The 22,807-nt window shown below is 49.6% G+C and overlaps 1 protein-coding gene across 7 annotated transcripts in view; it reads right to left on the minus strand.

Annotated features, from left to right (window-relative positions):
- The window catches only part of HDLBP (high density lipoprotein binding protein), a 69,065-nt gene that overhangs the window by 23,259 nt on the left and 22,999 nt on the right, over positions 1 to 22,807 (minus strand). For 3 of the 7 annotated variants that reach the window (XM_072797037.1, XM_072797041.1, XM_072797040.1), the window contains exons 2-5: positions 9,744 to 9,808; positions 8,115 to 8,227; positions 6,398 to 6,555; positions 5,126 to 5,341 (exon numbers count right to left, since the gene is read on the minus strand). In XM_072797037.1, coding sequence (XP_072653138.1) covers positions 5,126 to 5,341; positions 6,398 to 6,555; positions 8,115 to 8,190 — 450 coding nt within the window. In that variant the 5' untranslated portion in view covers positions 8,191 to 8,227; positions 9,744 to 9,808. Of the gene's footprint in view, positions 1 to 5,125; positions 5,342 to 6,397; positions 6,556 to 8,114; positions 8,228 to 9,743; positions 9,809 to 14,148; positions 14,278 to 22,807 lie in introns of those variants that run through there. The other 4 variants (XM_072797039.1, XM_072797042.1, XM_072797043.1 and 1 more) reach the window with 4 other exon arrangements.

Genomic DNA, 22,807 nt, shown 5'->3' on the forward strand with positions numbered 1-22,807 from the left:
TGATTATTTGTTCAACATCTTCTCAGCCCAGTAAGCCATCATGAGAACAGGAATATTCAAGAATGCGGTCTTGTTTTCCACTATGATGATTGCTAACACATCCTAGGACATGGCAGGAAAGCAGGTACATACTAATTTGTTTTTCGAGGCATAGGCTATTTTTTTTTTCCCAGAGGGAAGCCCGACATCCTGTAATAAACTCTTCTTCCTATCTCTTTCACAACCAGTTAAAATAGACAACTTATCTGAGGAGATACAATAGAAAGAATCCAAACCCTTAATCCAATGACAGTCCAATTGCTAGAAATCAAGTAACTTCCCAAAGTCACAGAGACTCCTAGTCTTCTTGACTGTGCAGAAAACAGCTGCCAAGAAGACTTAAAAAAAAAAAAAAAAAGGGCAAAGTGTTAGCACTCCCAACACCGGTAGAGCAGAGACTCGCAGACCAGCCAGGAATACAAGCTTATAGCCGCCTACTTAACATTCAAAACGAAAATGTTAAATTGTGTCATGGAAGCGATATAGAAGGTTCTCACTTCCCAACTAGTGTAGGAAAACAGGCCACCAACTCAAACACACTGATCAAATGTTTACTTCAAAAATGGTTCAGTATTCAGAAATCAATTTACATAATTCATATTGTGACATGTGAGAAAAAAAACCAAGCGACCACCTTCACAAAATTTAAATCCATTCACGATTAAAAACGTGCAAGAAAATACAAATGTTATTTACTTAATGTGACACAACATGCACCCAGCGCAGCCTGTACTCAGAGCTGTGCTCAAGTGGAGCACCTGCTGAGGCCCGACCCCCACGGGAGCCGAGCTGAGGAAGCAGAGGAGGCCCAAGTATTACCGGATAAGGAAGAGAGCAAAGGCCTGCACCCCCAGAAACCGACAACTTTCTAGAATTTTTGATGTCTGTAATGGGGAGAAGGAAATCAGAACCCAGCATCAACAGGTTTTAACTCCTATTAACTATAACCAGTTAGCAGACGCAACGGGGAAGGATGGCCGTGCCCACGGATGCGGAGTGGGGGAGAGACAAAGCGACTGGACACGACCCAACAGAAAGGGTGGGATATGTGCATTAGAAACTACAAAACACTCCTTAAAAGATCTAATGCCATTCTGAGCAAAATGTAGATTATCAAGCTTGTGTGGCACAATGAAAAAGAGCAGGGCAGGAAAACCCTGGACTGTCGACGAGGGGTGGTGATAACTGTACTAGATAGAAATCCAAGACCATGACCATGAGGACAGAACACGAGTACAGAGGGGAAGGCCCCCGGGCTGGGACTGAAAATCCACACACACAACCAAGTTAATACGAAAATTTAGGACTTCAAAAAACCACACTCAAATCACTGGGGGAAAACTTTTATAACTGGTGTTGGCTACCTAACAGACATCTGGAGAAGATGAAAGTTGGTCTGCATGTTGCACTGCTCACAAGAAATCCGAAACTCAACCCCCTGCCCTTCCATGCACCAGAGAAAAGACTAGGTTTCTTACAACTCGGAAGTGAAACAAACTTTCCTAACAATAGCTCAAAAGAACAAAAGCGTAAGGACACGTAACTGCACTAGAATAAAAAGCCAAATAGCAAAACATACCCAAATCAAAAAACAAATGGTGAAGTGGGAAAGGTGGTTTGTAAGGCATGTAGGGTTTGAAGGCTCAACTACACCAAGCAAGGTGGACAACTCTAAAGTTGATAGATGAGGGATCCCTGGGTGGCGCAGTGGTTTAGCGCCTGCCTTTGGCCCAGGGCGCGATCCTGGAGACCCGGGATCGAATCCCACGTCGGGCTCCCGGTGCATGGAGCCTGCTTCTCCCTCTGCCTATGTCTCTGCCTCTCTCTCTCTCTCTCTCTCTGTGTGACTCTCATAAATAAATAAAAATTAAAAAAAAAAAAAAAAAAAAAATAAAGTTGATAGATGAGGGCAAAGACAAGACACTGCAGAGACAACACGCACACAGCCCTCAGGTATTAATAAAGACACACTGAAGGACGCCTGGGGGGCTCAGTGGTTGAGCAGCTGCCTTCAGCTCAGGGCAGGATCCCAGGGTCCCCGAATCCAGTCCCGCATCGGGCTCCCCGCAGGGGGCCTGCGTCTCCCTCTGCCTGTGTCTCTGCATCTCTCTCTGTGTCTCTCAGGAATAAATAAATAAAAAAAGATACACTGAATTCTGCTCATCTGAAAAAAACAAATTAAAAGTATACTCTGCTACTTTTCAGAGTGACAAAAAAGCCCAAGCCTCTGCTGGGTGCAGCAGGGCTCTGGGGGAGGCTCTCGGGAACACAAACAATGCCCAGCACCTGAGGGACAGGGCTCGCAGCTCCTACAGAATAACAATACGCGCTTGTCCTCTGGCCCAGCCACCTCACTGCTAGGAAATGGATCTTGAGACACACTTCGTGAAACAGGAAATCCCATATGCACAAGGTTTTTATTGAGACACAGTTTGTAACAGGAAAGTTGGGAAGACACCCAAATGCCCATCAACAGGAATGCCTGAATAAATTACAACACACCCACAGAGCATCTCGCAGCTGTACAAAGAAAGGAGCAGAGCCACTATTTGCTGATATGTAGACACCTCCAGAAAATATGCGGGAAAAGACAAGGTGCAGAAGAGGGTTTACTATGACAAGTCGTCTTGTACTTCTATTTTCAAATCTGAAGGAGGGAAGGGGTCCATCAAAGACTAAGAACAGCCAGTCAGCAAGGGAGGGAGGGAGGGACAGGGTGCAGAGGCTGTGTCTGACTGAACCTTATTATACTACTCTGTGTACCAACCTTGACTACAGCTCAAGATGAGAGCACAAATTCCTTCAAGCGATTTTAAAGCCCTCTCATCTTTCATCTTCATTAGAACTACCAGGATGAACTCCTGCAACTTCCTACTAAAAAGGCGTGGAGTTCCTGGATGAACAGCTGCCATCAGATCTGTGGCCGCAGCTGGGCCGCTCGTCTCCAGGTTAGAGAGTAGGAAATGGTGGACATGAACGGTCACCCCATAAAGCCGCAGGGTACCAACCTGAAGGTGTCCCACTGTCCAAAGATGATGCAATTTCACCTTAACGACTAATAAACACATCCAAAGTTCATAACGACAAGGAGAAGATTCCCGGATCCCTACTGGACATGCCAGAGCGCCAATGCAGCTTGAACACTGACTAAGCAGCTGGCAGAGGGAAGTTCTTCCCAAGGACACCAACTAACGCAGGTGGAGAGCGGGGGTAGCAAGCCACATCCACACGGCGATGAATTTAGGCTGTCATCAGCGGGACAGGATACAACTGCTATGCCAAAGAACGAATGGGAACTTTATTAATGGATGGATTTGCTGAAGACTCCCAAGTCTAGTGATCCATCTTGGAATCAACAGCAGCTACACAGGACCACCCACAAGTTTTCTTGCCACATAAGTAAGCTGAACGTGAAGGAAACCAAGCCCCTGCATCTAACCACCAGTTTACAGGAAACAGTGATGGAGAGTGGGACAAAGCAAACACTTGCTTATCCTGAAAAATCAAAGGCATCAAGAACAGGAGAAGAGGGCTGTACTGAGGAATGAACGAGCATGGCAGGCAGGCCTGGTTCAGGTGCCGGTTTCAACAAGTCAACTCAGAAAGACACCTGCAGATAATGAGAGAAGCCCATTAAATAGACACGGGTGAATGGACATATTCAGAAATTACTATTAGTTTTAATAAGTTAATAGCCTAGTAGATTACATTAAGAGGGGGGCACACTGAGTTATTTATAAGCAAATAATGTATCTGGGACTTGCTTTAAAGTAATGGGGGCGGGGGCACTGGTTCAGATCTCCGGGCTCAGTGCTCAATCACTAAATACTCAAATATTCACCAACCAGTAAACAGCCCAAGTCTGAGAGCTTACTACACACCAGCCACAAAGTGAAGCAATCGACACACATTTTCAATTGCCTACACTTAATGAGTTCATTCCTGAAGCTAGTGGGGGTTAGGGACTGACTGTTCCAGGGCCCAGCACGTCCAAGTGAGAGAGGCTGGGCAGCACAGGGCCAATCCCCTCCTCTGTGCCGAGTCCCCGGCCCCTGCCCCACGGCACATCATCTTCTAGCCACCACATTCTGGAGCCAGCTCCCCGATGAGCTCACAGACCATCAGGGTCAGGTGGAGAGGACCCCTATTTCTTCTCTCATTTTATAAAAGATTATAGTTTTAAGTAGTCTCTATACCCAACATTGGGCTCAAACTTACAAGCAAGATCGAGACTTACACTCTACTACTGACTGAGCCAGCCAGGAATCCATGGGCCTCCATATTTCTAAGTAAACCCATCTAAAGTTGTACCTGTCACAAGACTTTTTTAAAAATTTACTTATTTTAGAGAGAGCACACATAGGCAAGCACACACCGGGGGGACGGGCAGAGAGGATTCCAAGCAGGCTCTGCAACCCAGCACAGAACCCAATGTGGGGCTTGATCTTAGGACCCTGAGATCAAGACATGAGCTGAAACCAAGAGTTGGATGCTCAACTAACTGCGCCACCCAGGCACCTGTCCTAAGACGCTTTACTAAGATTCTGTGTTTACCCTGATCTTCAAGTGATGCCATGTATGGAGAAATACATCATAGGTTTACTTATTTATTACAACAGTTCCCCCAATAAATTCCGAGTAATGCTATCAAACTGCTAAGGACTATGGGAATTGGCTTAAAATACACACCTGAACTCGCACTCTCCCAACACAGGACCTGGAAATGTGTACGTAACACAGCAATATGCTGAGTCCTGAGCCGCGCCCTGGGAATGAGTGACCCACGGTGGCATCTTCACTATACCATCCAGCAAGCCTGGCTTCTCGGAGTGTCCCAACCTCTGGGACAAGCCTTAATCTTCCTGTACATTCACTCAAACAGCAAAATCAGTAGGTGTCCTCCTTCTGTCACTGATTTTGGGGCTTTCCAACTAAAAATGCTACGAGACTCCAAATGTTGCTGGCCTACCTCTGAACTCTGGACTTTCTGCCACAGCTTGTGACAAAGCCCGACCGTACCTGCTGCAGCCCGTGGTACAGGGGCTGGAGCACATCCGCTCAGGGGGATGAGGCTGGGGATACCCACCTGAGTCTGCAGCCTAGCGACAATGTCCTTCCGGGCTTTCATGACAGCGTCCAGCTTCCCTGACACCATGATGGAGAGGCCCTGGTCTTTGGCGAGAGACAGCTCCAGATGGGCACCGGTCCTCTGCATGATCTCTAGGCAGATTTTTGCTTGCTCACCTTCTCCAAATTGGTTCATGTCCTTGTATTTTCTCTCTTCCAGGGGTACATGGAACACCTACTCAGGAAAGGTCAGAAAGGGAAGGTAAAGAGATCAAGAGCTGGGAGGGCGTGTAAATGTTTAGGCATTTCGTTCACTCCCAAGTATCTCCACCTCCTCCCCGTCCACACTCCAAGGCCAGAGCAGCAGGGGTGGAGGCCCACGCAGAGAGTGCCTGAGGGTAAGGGAGCTGGCACTGCAGGGAAGAGAAGTACTCTCACAAATGGACACAATGGACAGTGAGGAAGAGCGGCAGAGGACACCCTCAGGGGGTGGGGAAAACAGCTGGGAGACGGGAGACCCAAGACCACCGAGAAGAGCAAAATGGTGAGGGCAATGGAAAAGGGTAGGCAGGGGAGCAGCGTGAGCATGGTGGGGTGCAATCCAAGCGGAGAAGGTGACAAAGGGCTCAAGCCGAAGGGTACAGGCTGACTGATGACTCAGCTTTGCCCTAGCTGCTCCTCAAGGGAGGCAGATGCAGGAGGAACCAAAATGATCCTGGCCTTGGGCCTGAACCCCTCAGTAGAACATAGTGCAGTTAACAGAGAGGAAGACTGGGGAGACATCAGTCCCATCTCAGAGAGCCTGAAAGGTGCCAAGTTCCAGAATGCAACTGGTTGCGGGGGCTCAGGGAAGGGGACTCCTCAGCACATGGGTGGTGGGTAATTAGCACCCACGACCCAACACGAGGTCAGAGAGAAGTGCTATGTCTGCCGATACCCCACATTAAGGCAGCACAGGGATAGACTTGTGAGAGGAAAGAAGCCAAGAAAAGATAACTCGCTTTGACACGGTGGGACAGAAGGCAGAGAAGACAAGTTCTTGTGGGGCTGGTGAGGTGGCAGGCCGCTTGCAGCAGGCTGAAGAACCTTCTGAGTGCTGGGGCTACACAGGTGGGCATGACGACAGGCTCCCCAGGAACGGGGCTGGGGGGAAGCAGGGGGGCTGATTCACTCTGACAGCCTCTTCCCCTTACACGCCCAAAGCACGCTCACGGTGGTGCATTCAAAAACCATTCTCTCAGGTGCTACCACTTCCTACTTGGGAGAAACAGGTAAAGAATGGAGTTTCTACCTGAGTGATGACGGAAGCTTTGATGGGCCGGATCTTGTTACTCCAGGCGCCAGCAGGCTCCTGGGCGTTCTCCAAGCAAGCTGATTTCTCTGGGAGCGGAGGAAAGGCATCTTTGTAGGTTGGAGGGTCGCTCTCCTCTTCCGAATTTAAAGTAGCAACTGGACCGGCCAACATAGATTAAAAGGAAGCACAGTGCTTTCAACATTAGACCAAAAAAAGATTTGGTAAGTTTTAACGTCAAAACAACGTTAACTGTTTGAGTGACAACTGTTTGAGCACCCCACCACCCCCGCCTACCCGATCTCTTCCTTGAAGTGATGGGCAAGAGCCCCAGGAGGTCACCAGGCCCAGCACCCTCGGGTGCCGCATATGGCCTGAGAGGCAGCCTCTGACCTACTGGCAAGTACCCTGCCCTTGCATGTAGCCTCTGTGCTGAGTGGTCAGCTCAGACACCGGGTGCCCTGCTCCCCCCTGAATGGGGTGAGCCCCTTGAAAACAGGCCTTGCCACAAAGAATTTAAGCCCGAGTCTTCTGATCCTGTGCTTAAAAAAAAAAAAAAAAAAATCACAGCTATGACAATGTTTGGCACATAACCAGCCCTTAAATTTGCAGAATAAAATAATGTTGTTGCTCAGCACTGCCTGTCAGAACTGCCTCTGAGCCCGACTCCAGCCGTTTCCCACTATAGTATACAGCACTGGAAATCACCCTTTTGGGAGCTGCCATCCCTAGCCACCTCGCTCCAATCCTCAGGAGCAACAAGCCTTGTGGAAACCAGGCCCCCAGAGCATTAATTGCTTCCATTCCCCACAGCGCCCTAATCATTCACGTTCTTGTCCCATTAACCACAGCTCCGTGAAAACAGGAGCGTGACTGTTTTGGATCACCCCAAATGCCCTGGCAATGGCAGGGCCCAATCAAAACCATTCTGAATGGATGTGCCCACAGTGCAGGGAGATGACCTTTGGAATCAGACAGGCCTACGTCCAAGTCTGGGTTCACCACTTCTGGCCACATGGCTGTGCTATCCCGGGACACCAATCAAGACATGGCGCGGACAGGCAGCTGGAACCTGTCAATGCCTTGCTTCCCTCATCTGAAATGCAGACCCTACAGGGTCTTGGATTAAGTACAAGGATTCAGCCCGGCAGGCACTGCACTGTTTGGGTCTCCACTGCCCCAGAAACAAGCACTTAAAGCACACAGCCAGTGTCAATGGTGTCAGAGTGAATTTTTAGTTTTAATTAAACTTAAGAACTGATAGTCGACTCAGTTAATCTACTTTTCCTCCTGAAAATTTCATCATCTACACACAGTTGAATGATTACAGATAAGAATTGAGCATTCGAATCAAGTTATCCTGTTTTTGTAAATACATACCAGATTTTGAAGGATTCAACACCACTGGGGAACAGCAATTTTGCAAAAGAATCTCATTTTGATTACCAAGGATCAAAATCACTGGCTTTCCAGAAAGTAGTCCACACATCCAATCTTTCTGTGTCCAGAAATATCTGTCGCTCCTGCCCAATTCCACCCTGCACGCAGGGGCAGTGCCGGGCTGGCAGTGCAACACAGAGCAGGTAAGAAGCAGGAGCCTAGGCTCTACCCCACGGCTACAGTCCCAGAAGGCACTTCTAAGAGGCCATAAGGTTTGACAAAGATTTGGAAAGAGTAGTGTCTCAAAGTGAGAAGACGAGCACAAAAGGGCGGTCACCTTTGATCTGTTGCGGAACCAGCCCACTTCGGTGTTCAGCAAAGCTCTCTTGGGTCAAAACTGCAACGGAGCTCATGGTGGATCTCGCGCCTACACACAATCCGGGTGAGCCACTGAAGCAGGAGGGAGTGAGTCAGAGAGAAGACAGTCAAGGTACAGCCAAACTGTTAGGCTTAGGATTTTAGCCAAGGTTTTAATTCAGTTTCATCAGCAAACCACATCATTTTCCTTACAACCCCTGATGTAAAATAGCACCCTAACTTTCACCAAATGATGAAAGGAAGGAAAATTCAAGTGAAGTTCCCCTCAAAAGTTATCCTCTAAGTGAGGAGCCAGAGGCTCCAGCTGAGAACTCCAGTCCCACGATGTCCAGGGGCTGCAGAGACGGCCTGCAGATCAACATCTGGATGGTTCTCCTAACAGCTATCTCAGTTATTTTGTTAATTTGTTCATCCACATGCCTCCTGATGCTTATAAAATCCATCACGTGACAGTTGCTACAAGGAGCCATCAGATGGCCCCTGCAAGGACGGCGGGCACCGTGGCCACGGTCAGCCAGGCCCAGCACACCGCAGCCGGCCTGGGATGCTGCTGCTGGCGAGATCCTTCCTTCGGTGCTCCGTGGCAACAATGTAACGGCAAGAAGCAGGGTGGTTAAGTGCCTCTGACTTGTGCTGGCTGGTTATTCTCTGATGTCCTAGCTCTCAGGGGCCAGAGGGGACTCAGGGCAGCTGGAACCAACCCAAGGGCAGAGTTCCTCAGTTCAGGGAAGGAACCAAGCAGTGTGTGCCTCCAGATCCCACTCCTGGGTGCCAGGTACTCAGGGGGGACTGTGGGCTCTGAAAGCCACAGCCCCTTATCTGGAAAAGGGGCTCATTCAGCTTTGAGGCAGGGGTGTTCGCTTCCTCCCTTCACCTTCCTTTAGGTGAGCTCCATGCGACTGTGATGACAAGAACCCACTCTTTCCACACCATTCTGCACCAAAGTGTCTTTTTCTACCACCATGGCAAAAAAGTATTAAGAGAGCCAAGTGATGGAATAAAGGGGAGTTTTTGCATAATTTTCACAGCTCTGGGAGACTTCTTCCCAAGTTCAAGAAAATTAAGCTCTGCATTCCTCAAGAGAAGGAGGATCCAAATTCAAATAATCATGAACAAACATTATTCACATTTCAGGAAAAAAAAAAAAAGGCTTGGGGGCGCCTGGGTGGCTCAGTCCGTTAAGCATCGCCTTCGGCTCAGGGCATGATCTCGGGGTCTTGGGATTGAGCCAAGGGTTGGGCTCCCTGCTCAGCGAGCAGTCTGCTTCTCCCTCTCCCCACCCCAAATTGTGCTGTCTCTCTCTCTCTCTCTCTCTCTCTCTCTCTCTCATAAATAAGTAAACAAATAATTAAAATCTTAAAAAAAGAAAAAAAAGAAAGAAAAGGCTTAAAAATAGGTAGAAACCAGAGGACACATGTGAAGGGCTCCTCTTGGGAGGTGTAGTTACAGCAAGTCTTTCTGAGCCACTAGAAACTTAATAAAACATAAGGAAAGAAAGAAAGAAAGAAAAAAAAAAAAAACCATAAGGAAAGAAGGCACACATGCGGCCCAGGGATGGGAAGCCTTCCGAAGGAGCAGTCACACTTACCAGCAAAACGGTCAGTAGCCAGAGAGTCCGTCCTCAGGCGGTGAGTGCCAGCCTGCCAGGTTGTGCTGGTGTGGGACAGGAAGGGGGCGGCAAGAAGACAAGGAGACCAAAGTTACTTATCTGCATTCTGGAACCCAGACCCTTTCTTTCACATCCCAACCAGAAGAGGGCAAAACATCATCTACTGCTTTGCTTACCAACACTAACATTTAGACAAGTTCCTTGGGAAAAAAAGGGAAGCTCTGCCCCTGGGCTATTAGCGTCAAACAAAACCTAGTATATACAGTAAAATCTAAAGCTTCCACAACTTTTAGAGGGCAACTGTCCCCTGGACTCGAGGGAGTGACATCGTAATGCCAAAACTTTTCAATTTAACCATTCTGAAGTAAAATCCTTATAAAACTGGTGGCTTGCTTTCCTGCATGGTTGAGTAATTTCTCCTGCACTCCTCTTAATCTCTGACTGCTGAGCCAGAAGCAGCAGACCCTGTGACCTTGTGCTATGACACAGAACAGTACGTGGACCTTTGGGGTCCTGAGCTCTTGATGGTGACGGAGATCCACCATCTTTATGAGCTCGCTGTGTGTTTTGTAGTTACTTTGTTCTCACTGTCATCCTGTAAAAGGCCTTCGGTCCCTTCTAATTCACCGGGATTTAGAAACCAGGCCATAAAATAGCAGGGTTGGAAGGAACCTTCAAAGGCCTGCTGAGGAAGACCAAGAAGTTCTCTGTGAAGTAAGAGGGTGTGGGTCATCTTGCCTTGGGGACTCTGGGATAGTGAGGCTTCCAGGTCGGTGACCTGCCACTTTACACAGAACACCACACACACTCAGTCAAGTGCAATGAGGTAGGTGTCATGTTGAGGACTCAACAGTAATCCTATCTCCCACCTAACTGGAGAGTAACATCCCAAATCCTTGCCCATAATACGACTATTTCAGGAGCTAGGAGGACAGTTCATGGTCGTCAGGGATGTACCAGCAGACTCCAGATGTAAAAGGGTCTCATTGTCCAGCAGCATTTTAGGACTTAAAAAAAAAAAAAAAATCTCTAAATGCAGGGTTTCAGCCACATGGGTCAGAGCCTGTCTGGGGCCCCAAGTCCCACCGGACACTCGTATGTAGCAAGACAGAGGGAGAAAAGTGAAAGCAAACTGACCCAGATAGTTTTGAGAATCTGTCTTCAATAACTTGTAACCCACAAGATCTAAAGATTAAGACTTTTCCATTAAATCACATTATCAAAGTAGCACATCCACACGTAGATTCTGACCGGGTGTAAAAGGTGAGAACTCCCTGGAATTCCGAGGGTCTGACCAGTGCACACTTGGCCAGCCTAGGCATGAGATGGAGGTGTTCTAGGTCAAAGTGCCAACAGTGAAGCCAGGATCCAAGCGTCTACCCTGCCCTCCTCACTCAGAACTCCTACTTGGGCTGCACCTGCTCTTTTACCTACCGACCTTGCATTTCCACAGCCTCCCACTCCAGGTCATGCCACGTCACCTCCTAAAACCCACAGACATCCACCCCCCTAATAACCCAGGTTCCCCACGAGGACTATGTTCACACCCTCTTCTCTGGGCTCCCACGGACCAGCCCTCCTGCCTTCCTAGACAGGACATATCTTCAGTGCCCAGTGACAGCCATTCAATAAACGTGCCAAGTGTGATCACTGTCTGCGTCCCTCCAGCTAGAGGTCTGTGACGAGCAATTCCCACTGTGCACCTACTGTCACACGAGATGGGACAAATTCCTGAAGGTCTGAGGTAGCTCATGCACCTTTCAGAAGTCAATTCCAGTTTGATCTTCTATAAAACCCCTTAGTCCAGGCTGCTCAAGGAAGGATCACCGACCCAGCTGAACCTACCAATGTGTTGGAGAGTCTGTCCCAGAATCTCTAACACCCCCACGTGTGCACAGACCCTTGGGCAGCAAGAGGACAGAGTGGACCTCAAAAAAAAAAAAAAAAAAAAATCGAGACTTGTTTGACAGGATACACTGGGTCTCTAGTCCTCAGATTTCCAGCGGCAGTAAATGAATAGATTGCAAGGAGCAGCAGAGTTAACATCTGGGGCTCTGATATCATCAAATAAGGTTTCTTTTTTTCTTATAAACTTCTCAAAAAAGCCCATTTTTTTTTTAGAACTCGCTTTAAGCACAGACCTTATGATCCATATGTAAATACAGACCTCCCTCCACGTGAGGCTCCGGGGTGAGATTTTATAAAAGGCCAATCTTGGTCCTCCTAACATGCTCAGCATGACTGTCTACCTGCCTCAACCTCAACAAAGCAGCACTAAGAAACCGAACCCACAGCTCTCTGCCCACCCAAACGTGCTCCCCACCAGCACTCCACCCTCCCAGACAACACCCAGCAAGACAACTCCCACTTCACTGAGGCCTTGGGCGACCTCGCCAGTGATCACTGCTATCTAAAGTTCTGAGGACACCTTACACAGGCCCCATTATCAAGGAATAGAGGCCAAACACAGGCTATCACAGCCCCTCCCTGAATCTAATAACGCCGCTCAAATCGGGCTTGAAAGGGACCCGAGGCAAGGCTCTACTGCAGTCTGTGAGCACCAGCAGACCAGAGCTGCGTGGTCTTCCAGGGGCGCCCTGCTCGCTTCTACATACACAGCTGTCACAGCGGTCTGCCTCCTGCAGTGCCAAGACCTGCAACTTCTCCTCGCTGTTGCCGTGGAGAACAAGTCCATTTTTTTCTACGAGACCACCTCAGACACGTGGAGCCCTTTCTCCTCCAGCTCTTCCCAGGACCGCTCCAGTTCTGCCTTTGTGTGGCTTGCTCTCAACCAGTTTGTGCAGGAAGCATTTGGATCCACTTGCTCAACACCAATCTCACAATCCTCTCACGCTAGACTTTGCCGTTAGTTTGCAGAGTGTGAAAGTCCAGGTGTGTGTGTGTGGGGGGGGGGGGGGCAACATCTCAGAACAGAACTAGACCCAAAGGAAAGAGGATGGACAGGACCAGAGACTGCCCTCTCCCACCCCGGGGAACCATCTAGCATGCCTGACCACCACCGGGAGAAATGTCACGTCCCAGCGACTGTGGACCACGACAGAAACCTGGTCCCCACACAAACCACAGGGAAACCCGTACACGAAGAATTTTAACTTCTCTGCAAAAAGGAAAAGTCTCTGCAAGCAGTTAACAGTGCCGGGAGAACTTTATCTGGGCCCTGGGCCCTGGGCAGGACTGAGCAACAGGGTACCCGGCGCCTCCAGTGGAGACCAGCACTTCTCTTTTGTCTGCAAACTACAGCTACTTGCTTTCACCCCTACAGTCGTCCTGCAGAACTTTCCCCCACATCCCTGCCAAGACCCACGCGTGATCGGGAGCCCGAGTTCGCGCCGCGGCCGTGTGAGCCAGGCCCCGGGGCCAGGTGAGCCTGTGCTGGCGGCCGCCCCCGCCCCGCCCCGCCCCGGCCCGGCCAGGAGGAGCTCCCGCAGATGCCACCTCAGCAGGCAGCCCGGGCCGCGGGGTGAGCCAGGTGCCCCCTCCGGTCCCGGTCCCGTCCCCGTCGTCCCCGTCCCCGGCCCCGTCCCCGGCCCCGGCCCGCAGGCGGCAGGCGCTCCCGCAGATGCCACCTCAGCAGGCCCTCCCACAGGCCACGGAGCCCGCGGGCGGGGACAGGCTTAAAGGGGCAGCGGCGCGCGGCCTCCCCGCCGTTCGTCCAAATTCGGTATTTTTCCGTAATGTGTTTGTCGTGCGCGGACCTGGGGTGCGTCCAAGTCGGCCGCGGCCCCCGGCACAGCAGGCGCCCCGGGCCGGGCGGCGGGCAGGGGCAGCAGGTGGAGGTGCGGCGGCCCGCGCCCCGGCCCGACCCGACCCGCCCGGCCCTGCCCGCCCCCGCCCGGCCCCCGCCCCCCGCCCGCTCTCCCCGCCGGACGCCCACGTCAGCGCCCGAGCCGAGCCCCAGGTCGGCCGCCCCTCCCCCGCGCGCGCCGCCGGGCCGGGGCAGCCGGGGGCTGGGGGAGCGGGGAGCGGGGCCTGGGGCTGGGGAGCGGGGGCTGGGGCTCGGGGGGCGCCGCGGGGCGGAGGGGGGCGGCGGGGAGGGCGCCCGGAGCCGCGGACTCGGGAAAGTTTCTCACTCTCCCGGCCGGCGCCGCGGCCCATGCGCACTGGGACACGTAGCCCGGGCCGGGTCCGGGTCCGGGTCCGGGCGGGTGGGGGTGGAGAGGAGAGGGGAGGGGGAGGGGAGGGGGCCGCGTGGGGGAGGGGAGGGAGGGGGAGGGAGGGGGAGGAGGAGGAGGAGGGAGGAAGGGGAGGGGGCAGCGGCCACGTCCCCTCCCCCGCCGGGCTCCACGTCGGCAGCCCCGCCCGCCCGCCCGCCCGCGCCCCAACCCCCGCCCCCGCCCCGCGGCCCCGCTCACTCCCCGCTCACTCCCGCGCTCACTCGCCGGGGTCGGGGGTCTCCGCCCGCTCGCCGGCCGCCGGGAGAAGCCGGGCCGCGCTCCGAGGCCGGCGCCCGGGCCCCCGCGGCTATATAGGGCGGCGGCTCCAATCCCGCCGAGACACGTCAGGCGGCGGCCGCCCCGCCCCGCGCCGAGGCCCCGCCCCGCGCCGAGGCCCCGCCCCCGCGGCCCCGCCCCGCCCCCCGCGGGGTCCCCACTCGCCGCGCAGGGCCCGCACCCCGGGCCGGGAGAGCCCCAGAGCCCCGGGCGGGGGAGGGGGCAGGGGACGCGCACCCCCACCGCACCCCCAGCGCACCCCGGGCCGGACAGCCCACCCCTGAGGGACCGAGACCGCGGAGGACGACACCAAGGCGCCCCGCGGCCCCCTCCCCACGCACAGCTCCCCAGGACGCCGCGGGCTGGCTGCAGCCTGACCCAGGGCCCGAAGTTCAGAGCACCTTCCTCCCCCTCCTCCCCTGTGGTTCCCAGCCTTGGGGCCCTCCTCCGCTCCCTGGCGTCCAGGTGACTCCCCTTCAAAAAGGGGCCACCCTTGCCCGTCAAGAGGGCATGACTTCCGCAGGAAGGGAAGAGCAGGGGCGCCTACTGCGTGTCCCACCATAGAGCCAGCAGGAGAGGGAAGCCCTGCCCTCGGGGGCTCGGGCCCTAGAGCAGGACAGTGGCTCACCAGGTGTGCATCCCTGCATAATCGATCACTGCCCTGTTTCATTTTTAAATCAAGGGTCGGGGGATCCCTGAGTGGCTCAGCGGTTTGGCGCCTGCCTTTGGCCCAGGGCATGATCCTGGGGTCCTGGAATCCAGGCCCACATCGGGTTTCTGGCATGGAGCCTGCTTCTCCCTCCTCCTGTGTCTCTGCCTCTCTCTCTATCATAAATAAATAAATCTTAAAAAATAAACCAAGGGTCCAGAGCCCCCACAGGATCCTGCATGAGTGAGGGTGGTGCACAGCCTGGGCCACAGAGGGTAAGCGGAAGGGACCATGGCAACAGCAGGCAGGAAGGCCTGAGCCTTGTCAGCACCACCTGTAGTCCTACAGTGGTACTTGGGATGGGAGGATGATGGGGAGTTTGAAGGGGCAGAAGGCAGGACCAGATGTACTTTCCTCAGGGGAACACAAAGTATGTGGGGGAGGGGAAGAGGTTGGGCCGCTGCAACCATTCAGTCTGAAGAGGACGCCAGCTTTCCGGTGGGGCTGGCGATCAACCAGGTGGCCAGATTTGGAAGTAGCACCAAGAGGTCCCCATAAGTGGAGGCAGAGCATGACAAGAGCTAAGAATGGCAGGGAGGTTCTTGGCTGCCCACACCAAGATTGGGAGTCTGAAGATGACCTGCAGGAAAGGGCACAGAGTGTGACAAGAGATGCCCATGGGATGGCCAAGTGCGGGTGTCAAGAAGGCAACTCTATATGCGAGCTGAAGGCCAGGGGAGAAGCTCAGCTCAGCCCACAGGAAACCCTCAGGAGATCACTGGGGGAGAGAAATCCATGGAAAGCAGTCAAAAATCCATCCCTTCCAGCCAAGGACATCATTGTTGAAGCAGTGCCATTATTTCCCTAGGATGGGACCCCGACAGGTAGCATATCCTTAGACTTGGAAGCACCAAGCTCTCTAGCCTCCCCTACTAGGTTATTAGTATTTGTAGTTACTCCGTCCATCCCTGGGGACTAAGTAACCAGCAACTCAGACGAGTGTTTTGTTTTTGAAGTCTCAGTACCGTGTGTGTGGCTGGGGGTGGGGGGTAAAGAGCGAGGAAGAAGGGAGGGATTCTCCAACAGTTGGCGGGTTGACTGTCGAGGAACTTCCAATAGAGCTTGGAAGTCACCCCAGTCAGAGGCTCGCACAGAAGGCCTTAAAAGACGGTAAAAGACATACAGTTAACAAAAGATATTGTAAAATCAGATGCTGAGTTTGTGCTACAAACCATCCCAGGACGCTTCTCTGTGTTTCATCCCAACAAGCTTCAGTGCATTGAAACTACTAGTTTGTAGAGGCAGATTTTCAGAGGCCTAAGTCCAGCAGCAACAGTCACAACAGATAATGTGTGAACCCCCTATGGCTACCTCAAAAAGTGAACATCAGTCTGTGACATTTGGGTTTTCAGCCCTCGAGTGGACAGGGGAGAAGATGTGGGCCTGCGCAGGTTAGAACAGAATCCCCCGGCCCCTTAGAACCATGACCCTCAATAGGACTAACTCTCAATAGAAGGTAGGCTATTTCATTGAGGGGAGGGGGGGACAACAAGCCCACCAGCCTAGAGACTTTCCAGTCAGCTTGTACTAGGTGGTGAGAACTCTTCTTGAGCACTAGCAACCATGAACAAACACTCAATAAAGGTTCAGGGCTCAATCCTTACAACCCCATTTTCCCAAGATGCCCTAGCCCGAATCTACGAATTACCAAAACAGAGATAAACCCCACTCAGCAGAAAACAAACGTCACACCAGGCTACAAATGATATCCACAAATCTACCCACACTGTAGGGAGGCTGAAGTCCAAAATTCAAAAAAGAAGACTGAAATTGGATTTGACTCAAGAACTTTAGATGACAGAACTATCAGACTGAAAATGTAAAAAATTCCTGAAGTGATTAGAGATGTCAGGCATAAGAAAGTGGCCTTAAAAAAATTCAATTGACGGAACAAATGGGTTAAGAACTAGAGATAAGGAGCACCTGGGTGGCTCAGTCAGGCTCTCAGCTCAGCAGGCTCCCTCTCTGGCAGTCTCTCTCCCTTTCTCTCCAAAACCAACTAACCAACCAACCACATGGTAAGAGGAGCACCGGGGTGGCTCATTCTGTTATGCGTCTGACAAAATCATTTGGCTCAGGCCGTATCTCAGAGCCATGGGATCAAGCCCAGTACCAGGATCCACGCTCAGCAGGCAGTCAGCTTGAGATTCTCCCTCCCTCTCTCTCTGCACTCCACCCCCTTGCATGTGCTTGCTGTCTCTCAAATAAATAAAATCTCTAAAAAATTTTTTAAAAAAGAACTACAGAAAAGAGAATGAGGAAGTCCAACATATGTCTAATAGAAGTTCTTAACGAAGCAATTACAAGGAACAGAGAAGCAGTTTTGGAAAAATAACAGAGAAAATCCTAGAATGTAAAGATACCCTCTCCCCACATCAAGAGACAGAACCTAGCAGCATCGTTTCAACTAATCCACCACCCCAAAACACCCTGTAGTGAAACCGCAGAATGCCAAAGACAAGAGTAGAACCTAAAAGCGACTACAGGAGAGACAGGTTAGCTACAGAGACGTCACAATGCCTACCAGGGGACAATGAACTAACACCTGTAACCTATGTTGAAGGAAGTACCTGTCAACTCAGAATTCTCTCATTAAGGACAAGAGCAAGAGAGACATTTAGATGGAGAGAAAGCTATTACTACTGATGGATGGCTGCTAAAATGACCACTGAAGGGCACACTCCAGCCAGAAAATGAGAGCCAGAGCGCTGCCAGAAGGAATACTGACAAAGAAACCAGTAACCCAGATTAAGTGAGACAAGCACTGACCACATACTAACAACAATACAATCTGGAAGAAATTAAAATATAATTAAAATTGTAAGCAGCAATAAATGTAAGGTGGAAGGAAGAAACTGAAGTTGCAATATTTCAGATCATTATTTGAGGGAAGGCTGGAAATACTAGTATCAGCCCTTGTTGAATTAATGATACAAACTTAAAGATGATCTAGTGATAGTTAAAGCACAATTTGTAACTTTCAAACCAAAAAACCAAACTCCCATTCAAACAAGTTATTGGCAATACTCTAAAATCTTGGATTCGGTGGTAGGTTCAGAAGTATTCATTACAGTACACACGATTACTTTATCAGTTACGTTGCCTTGTGTTAGTAATTACTAAGGAAAATTGAGGAAAAAGAAAACAACAGGAAGCAGAAGGAGGAAAAGACAAGTGATGGAAAAGCAAGGCAAATGAAGCACAAAATATGATGGAAAAAATGAATCCAAATGTGGTGATAACCTAATGTAAATACAAAATCCAGCTCTGAGCTAATTCAGCCACCTAAACGGCGGGGACAGAGACGCTGAAAGTAAGGAGATGGAAGATCAGTTCAGGCAAATCCGAACCGGTGAAAGCTGAGCTAGCCATATTGATTTCACACAGACTGTCAAGAATAAAAAGCCCCAATCAACTCTGATCATATACATCTCTCATAACCTGGCTATAAAATACATAAAGTAAAAACAGGAAGGTTATGAGAAGTTGACGTATCTGGGATTACAAATGAAGACAGATTCAGCTTTTTTGGGAACACAGATTGTGAAGATTAAAACTGTACAGAATACTAAAACAATGTAGTTAATAAAACTTTATTGGATTTATGTAATCCTTCACCCAATTATTAGAAATGACACATTCAATCATAATGGAATTTTTATAGACACTGGCTAGCAGCTAGGGCAAAACAGAAACAAATGGCGAAGAACTAATAGTGTAACATTCTCTAAAAACAACACAATCAATTAGGAGCCAACTTAGAATTTTAAGAAGCCTGGAAATATAAAAACTTGCTTCTAGATAACTCATGGGTCAAAGAAGAAATCTGAAAATAATTAGCACAATAAGCAGTCAGATATCCAAACTTGTGAGATCAAGCCAGAGTGTTGCTTGGAGACAACTTTATACCCTTAGGCCATCATCATATTAGTGAAAAGGAAAAAGTAAAAATTTAATCATTCATTCCTGAAATTAGAAGGACAGAATAAATCTTTAAAAAGTTAAAAGAAACACAGATAAGAAATTAATGAAGTGAAAATATACCTACTAGAGAGAATAAATATAACTTACAGCTGAGTCTTTTAAAAGACCAGTTAGATCTCTGGCAAAAAAATGACCAATGGAAAAAAATAAGAACAGATATAAACAGGCAATACTGAGACTTCAAGAGTATCAAAACTACAGCCAGAGTAGAGATTCTGAAAAATCACATAAGAACTCTACTGAGACAAGTATTATCAAAAACTTGACCACCACCACCACCACCACACACACACACACACACACACACACACACACACACAGCCTGAAGACAGAGGAAACCGGCAACTTCAGAAAAACAAGTCACCTAAACAGCGTCTGTTAGAAATGGAAAGTTTATGTAACCAATCCTCCCCAATTTTCTTTTTAAATATTTTTTTTTCAATTTTTATTTATTTATGATAGTCACAGAGAGAGAGAGAGAGGCAGAGACACAGGCTGAGGGAGAAGCAGGCTCCATGCACCGGGAGCCCGATGTGGGATTCGATCCCGGGTCTCCAGGATCGCGCCCTGGGCCAAAGGCAGGCGCCAAACCGCTGCGCCACCCAGGGATCCCATTTTTTTTAAATATTTTTTTTTTCAATTTTTATTTATTTATGATAGTCACACAGAGAGAGAGAGAGGCAGAGACACAGGCCTCCCCAATTTTCAAAGAAACAAATATAAAGATCTCAACCGAGAGACCCAGATGCTTTTGTAAGGAAGCCCTGAGAAATTATCTTCCCAACTTACAAAGCTAGGAGACTTTAGTATTTCCCAGACAAGGATAACAGGAGAAAGCAATGTATAAATTTCATCTAGATACTTAATAATCTAGGAAACTGATCTAGAAAGTCAAAACAATATATAATGATGATGTCCATTCTATTCCAATAACGCAAAGTGATGCGATATTAGAAAGACTAGTAGGTAGGGGCGCCTGGGTGGCTCAGTCGGTTAAGCGTCCAACTACTGACCTCAGCTCAGGTCTTGATCTCAGGGTTGTGTGTGAGTTCAAGCCTCACACTGGAGGCTTGTGAGTTTTGGCCTCACTTAAAAATTAAAAAAAAAGAACGAAAAGGAGGACAGAAAAAGTAATTCACTACATTTTTACACCAGGGCAAGAATGATGTTATCACCTAACAATATTCAAATAAAGAATGTGATATAACCTGCCCATTCTCCAAAAAAGGACAATTACAAGGACATTTCCCTAACTAGATGTCAGGTGCCTACCAGAGGCCCTCATTAGAAGCATTCACTTTAGGATCATGAAGACAACAGGCTGCAACTGAGTGCTTTCTCTATTCTTAGGTATACCCGAGATGCCAGCCTGGGCAGGAAGGCAAGAAGTATGAGAACTGGAAGTGGTAAATCGGGGTGCTCCCAAGCAGTACAACTGTCCACGTACAAAAGATCTAGGAGGAGCCATGGATACACCATTAGAACGCCAAGTTTTTTTAGAACCAAATGAGTACACACAATCATGTTCCAAAACACCAGCAACAAATGTCAGGAATCAATCTAATAAGAAAATAATAGGTTTATAGAGAACATTCTAAAAACTTTTGTCAAAATACAGAAGAGATCTAAAAAAATAAATGACATGTTCACCTATCTAGGAAGACTTAGGCATAAAGACTATATACATCTTCCCTAACCAGACTCGAAATCCATGCAAACGCAGCTTAAACCTCGAAAGCAGTCTGCAGGTGTGTGTGCGTGTGCGTATGGAATCTTGCAACCAGATTTTATGCAATTTTTAGATAATATTTCCATGTACAATGTTTAGAATATTTACGTATATGATTATATTTATTCGACAAATCTTATACAAAAGATCAAAGGCCATGAATAGCCAATTACAGCTCTGAGGAAAACAAAGTCGGGAGAACTTGCCCTTCCCAATACCAAGATTTTACAGGCTCAGTAATTCAGACATGTGGTGCTGGAGAGGGACAGGCACGGAGAGCCACGGGGCAGGCGAGAGGCGCCCAACACCCACGTCCTCCCTCACACAGCCGTCACGCTTCCCGAGGTGAACCTCTAGATGCGGTACAATTGAGGCCTGTGTGGAAACTGGTTATCTCAGGGAGGCGAAAGCCTAGGGCCTTCCTTTGCACCACTCACAAAGCCTAGTCAGGCTAAAGGTACAACTACCGCGAGACTGCGATCCCACTTGAAACGTTTTCCGAAGGTTTTATTTTGAAGTAATCTCTACATCTAACACGGGGCTCCAACTGCAACCCTGAGATCAAGAGTCGCAGGCTCTAAGGACTGGGCCAGCCGGGCGCCGGGACAGGCTCACTTTTCGAGTCTACTCTCCCGCGGAGTCCAGGGAAGCGGTGTGCGAGGATGGTGTCCTCCCAGCGCGGTGCGGGCAACGGCCAACTCCCCGTCGGCGGATCACCACGGAGCCGCCCAGGTCTGACGGCGGCTCAGAGGCCCTGCCCTGCCATCCTGGGAGCAGCAGGCGACGAGGGGCAGGAGCGTCCCCAGGGTTTGCTCTCCCACACTGTGTGGTGGTCGGGTCGGGGCTAGGAGTGTGTTTCCATCTCTCCTGATAGCTGAAAAATATACTACGAACTCCTTTATGATTCAGCTTATTTATGCCTGGCCAGCTGTAACCTGTGGCGGCAGGCTGGCTGGGAGCATATTCTAATACTGAACACATTAAAACTGGGTTCCTTTTCTTTGGCTCAGAAATTATATTACCGTGGGACATCCAGCTTGGCACCGTGGTCCCTAGAGGACAGCCGTCCCGGTCCAGACGGGAGGGAACCAGACGGCGGTGGGTCGGTCTGCACTGCATCCATGTTCATTTCTCTTGAGGAAGCGACAGACAGAAAAGGGGACCAAGCGTTCTTCGGTGACCCTGCTCCCAGATGTCGTCGTGTATTTCTTTCACCTAAGTGTCAGCTAAGTCATCACAGGCATCTACAGTGAGGACAGACAGACCGAATGAAGAACACCACACCTGTGGTCAGCACAAGGAAGTTCAGTGTCTTGCTCGGATCCTCTTTGGGTCACCCGGGTGAGTTGTTTAAGCTCTCAACTTTTAAAAGTTGCCCATTTGTAAACCCTTGGGGCCTTTGGAAATTGTTAAAAATCAAAGAAGGTAAACTGCCCTACAGTAGCCATATCACTATATGGGAATATTAACATTTAATTCCACTAAATGAATACATTTAATGTAGTACTCCACTAATTTCATGAATACTGAATTAACGTATCTTTATACAGATGAGGAAAGAATAGCATTTATTTAGAGCCAAATTCAAGAACATGTGTCAGATAAACACACCTTGTAACTTTTTTAAAAGTAAATTTTTAAAAGATTTATTATTCGACAGAAAGAGCGTGCAAGAGAGCACACATGAGCGGGGTGGAGGGGGGAGGGGGAGAGAGAGAGAACCCCAAACAGACGCCCCGCTAAGTGCAGAGCCTGATGTGGGGCTTGATCTCATGACCCCGAGATCACAACCCAAGCAGAAACCAAGAGCAGGATGTTCAACCAACTGAGCGATCCAGGCACCCCAGACCTTGTAAAACTCTTTTTAAAAAGCAAATGGCACAAGGTTAGGTTCAAAAATGTAAGTTAATGGGTTTCCATAGAAATGAAAGGAAAACTGCTCCTGAGCCATGCTGGCCAGCATATACTGGTGACATGTGGCTACCGATACTTGAGACACGGCTAGTTCCACCCGATGCATGCTCTGAGTCTAAAGAACACACTGGATTTTGAAGACTTCATGCAAAAAAACACCTTGCTGATGACTTTGTACTGAATTCACAATGAAACAATGCTCTAGACAGGAGTAAACAAAATTATATTATTGAACTTAATGTCATTTGTTCCTTTT

This window comes from Canis lupus, chromosome 24, assembly GCF_048164855.1.
Source record: "Canis lupus baileyi chromosome 24, mCanLup2.hap1, whole genome shotgun sequence".
Taxonomy (NCBI): Eukaryota; Metazoa; Chordata; class Mammalia; order Carnivora; family Canidae; genus Canis; species Canis lupus.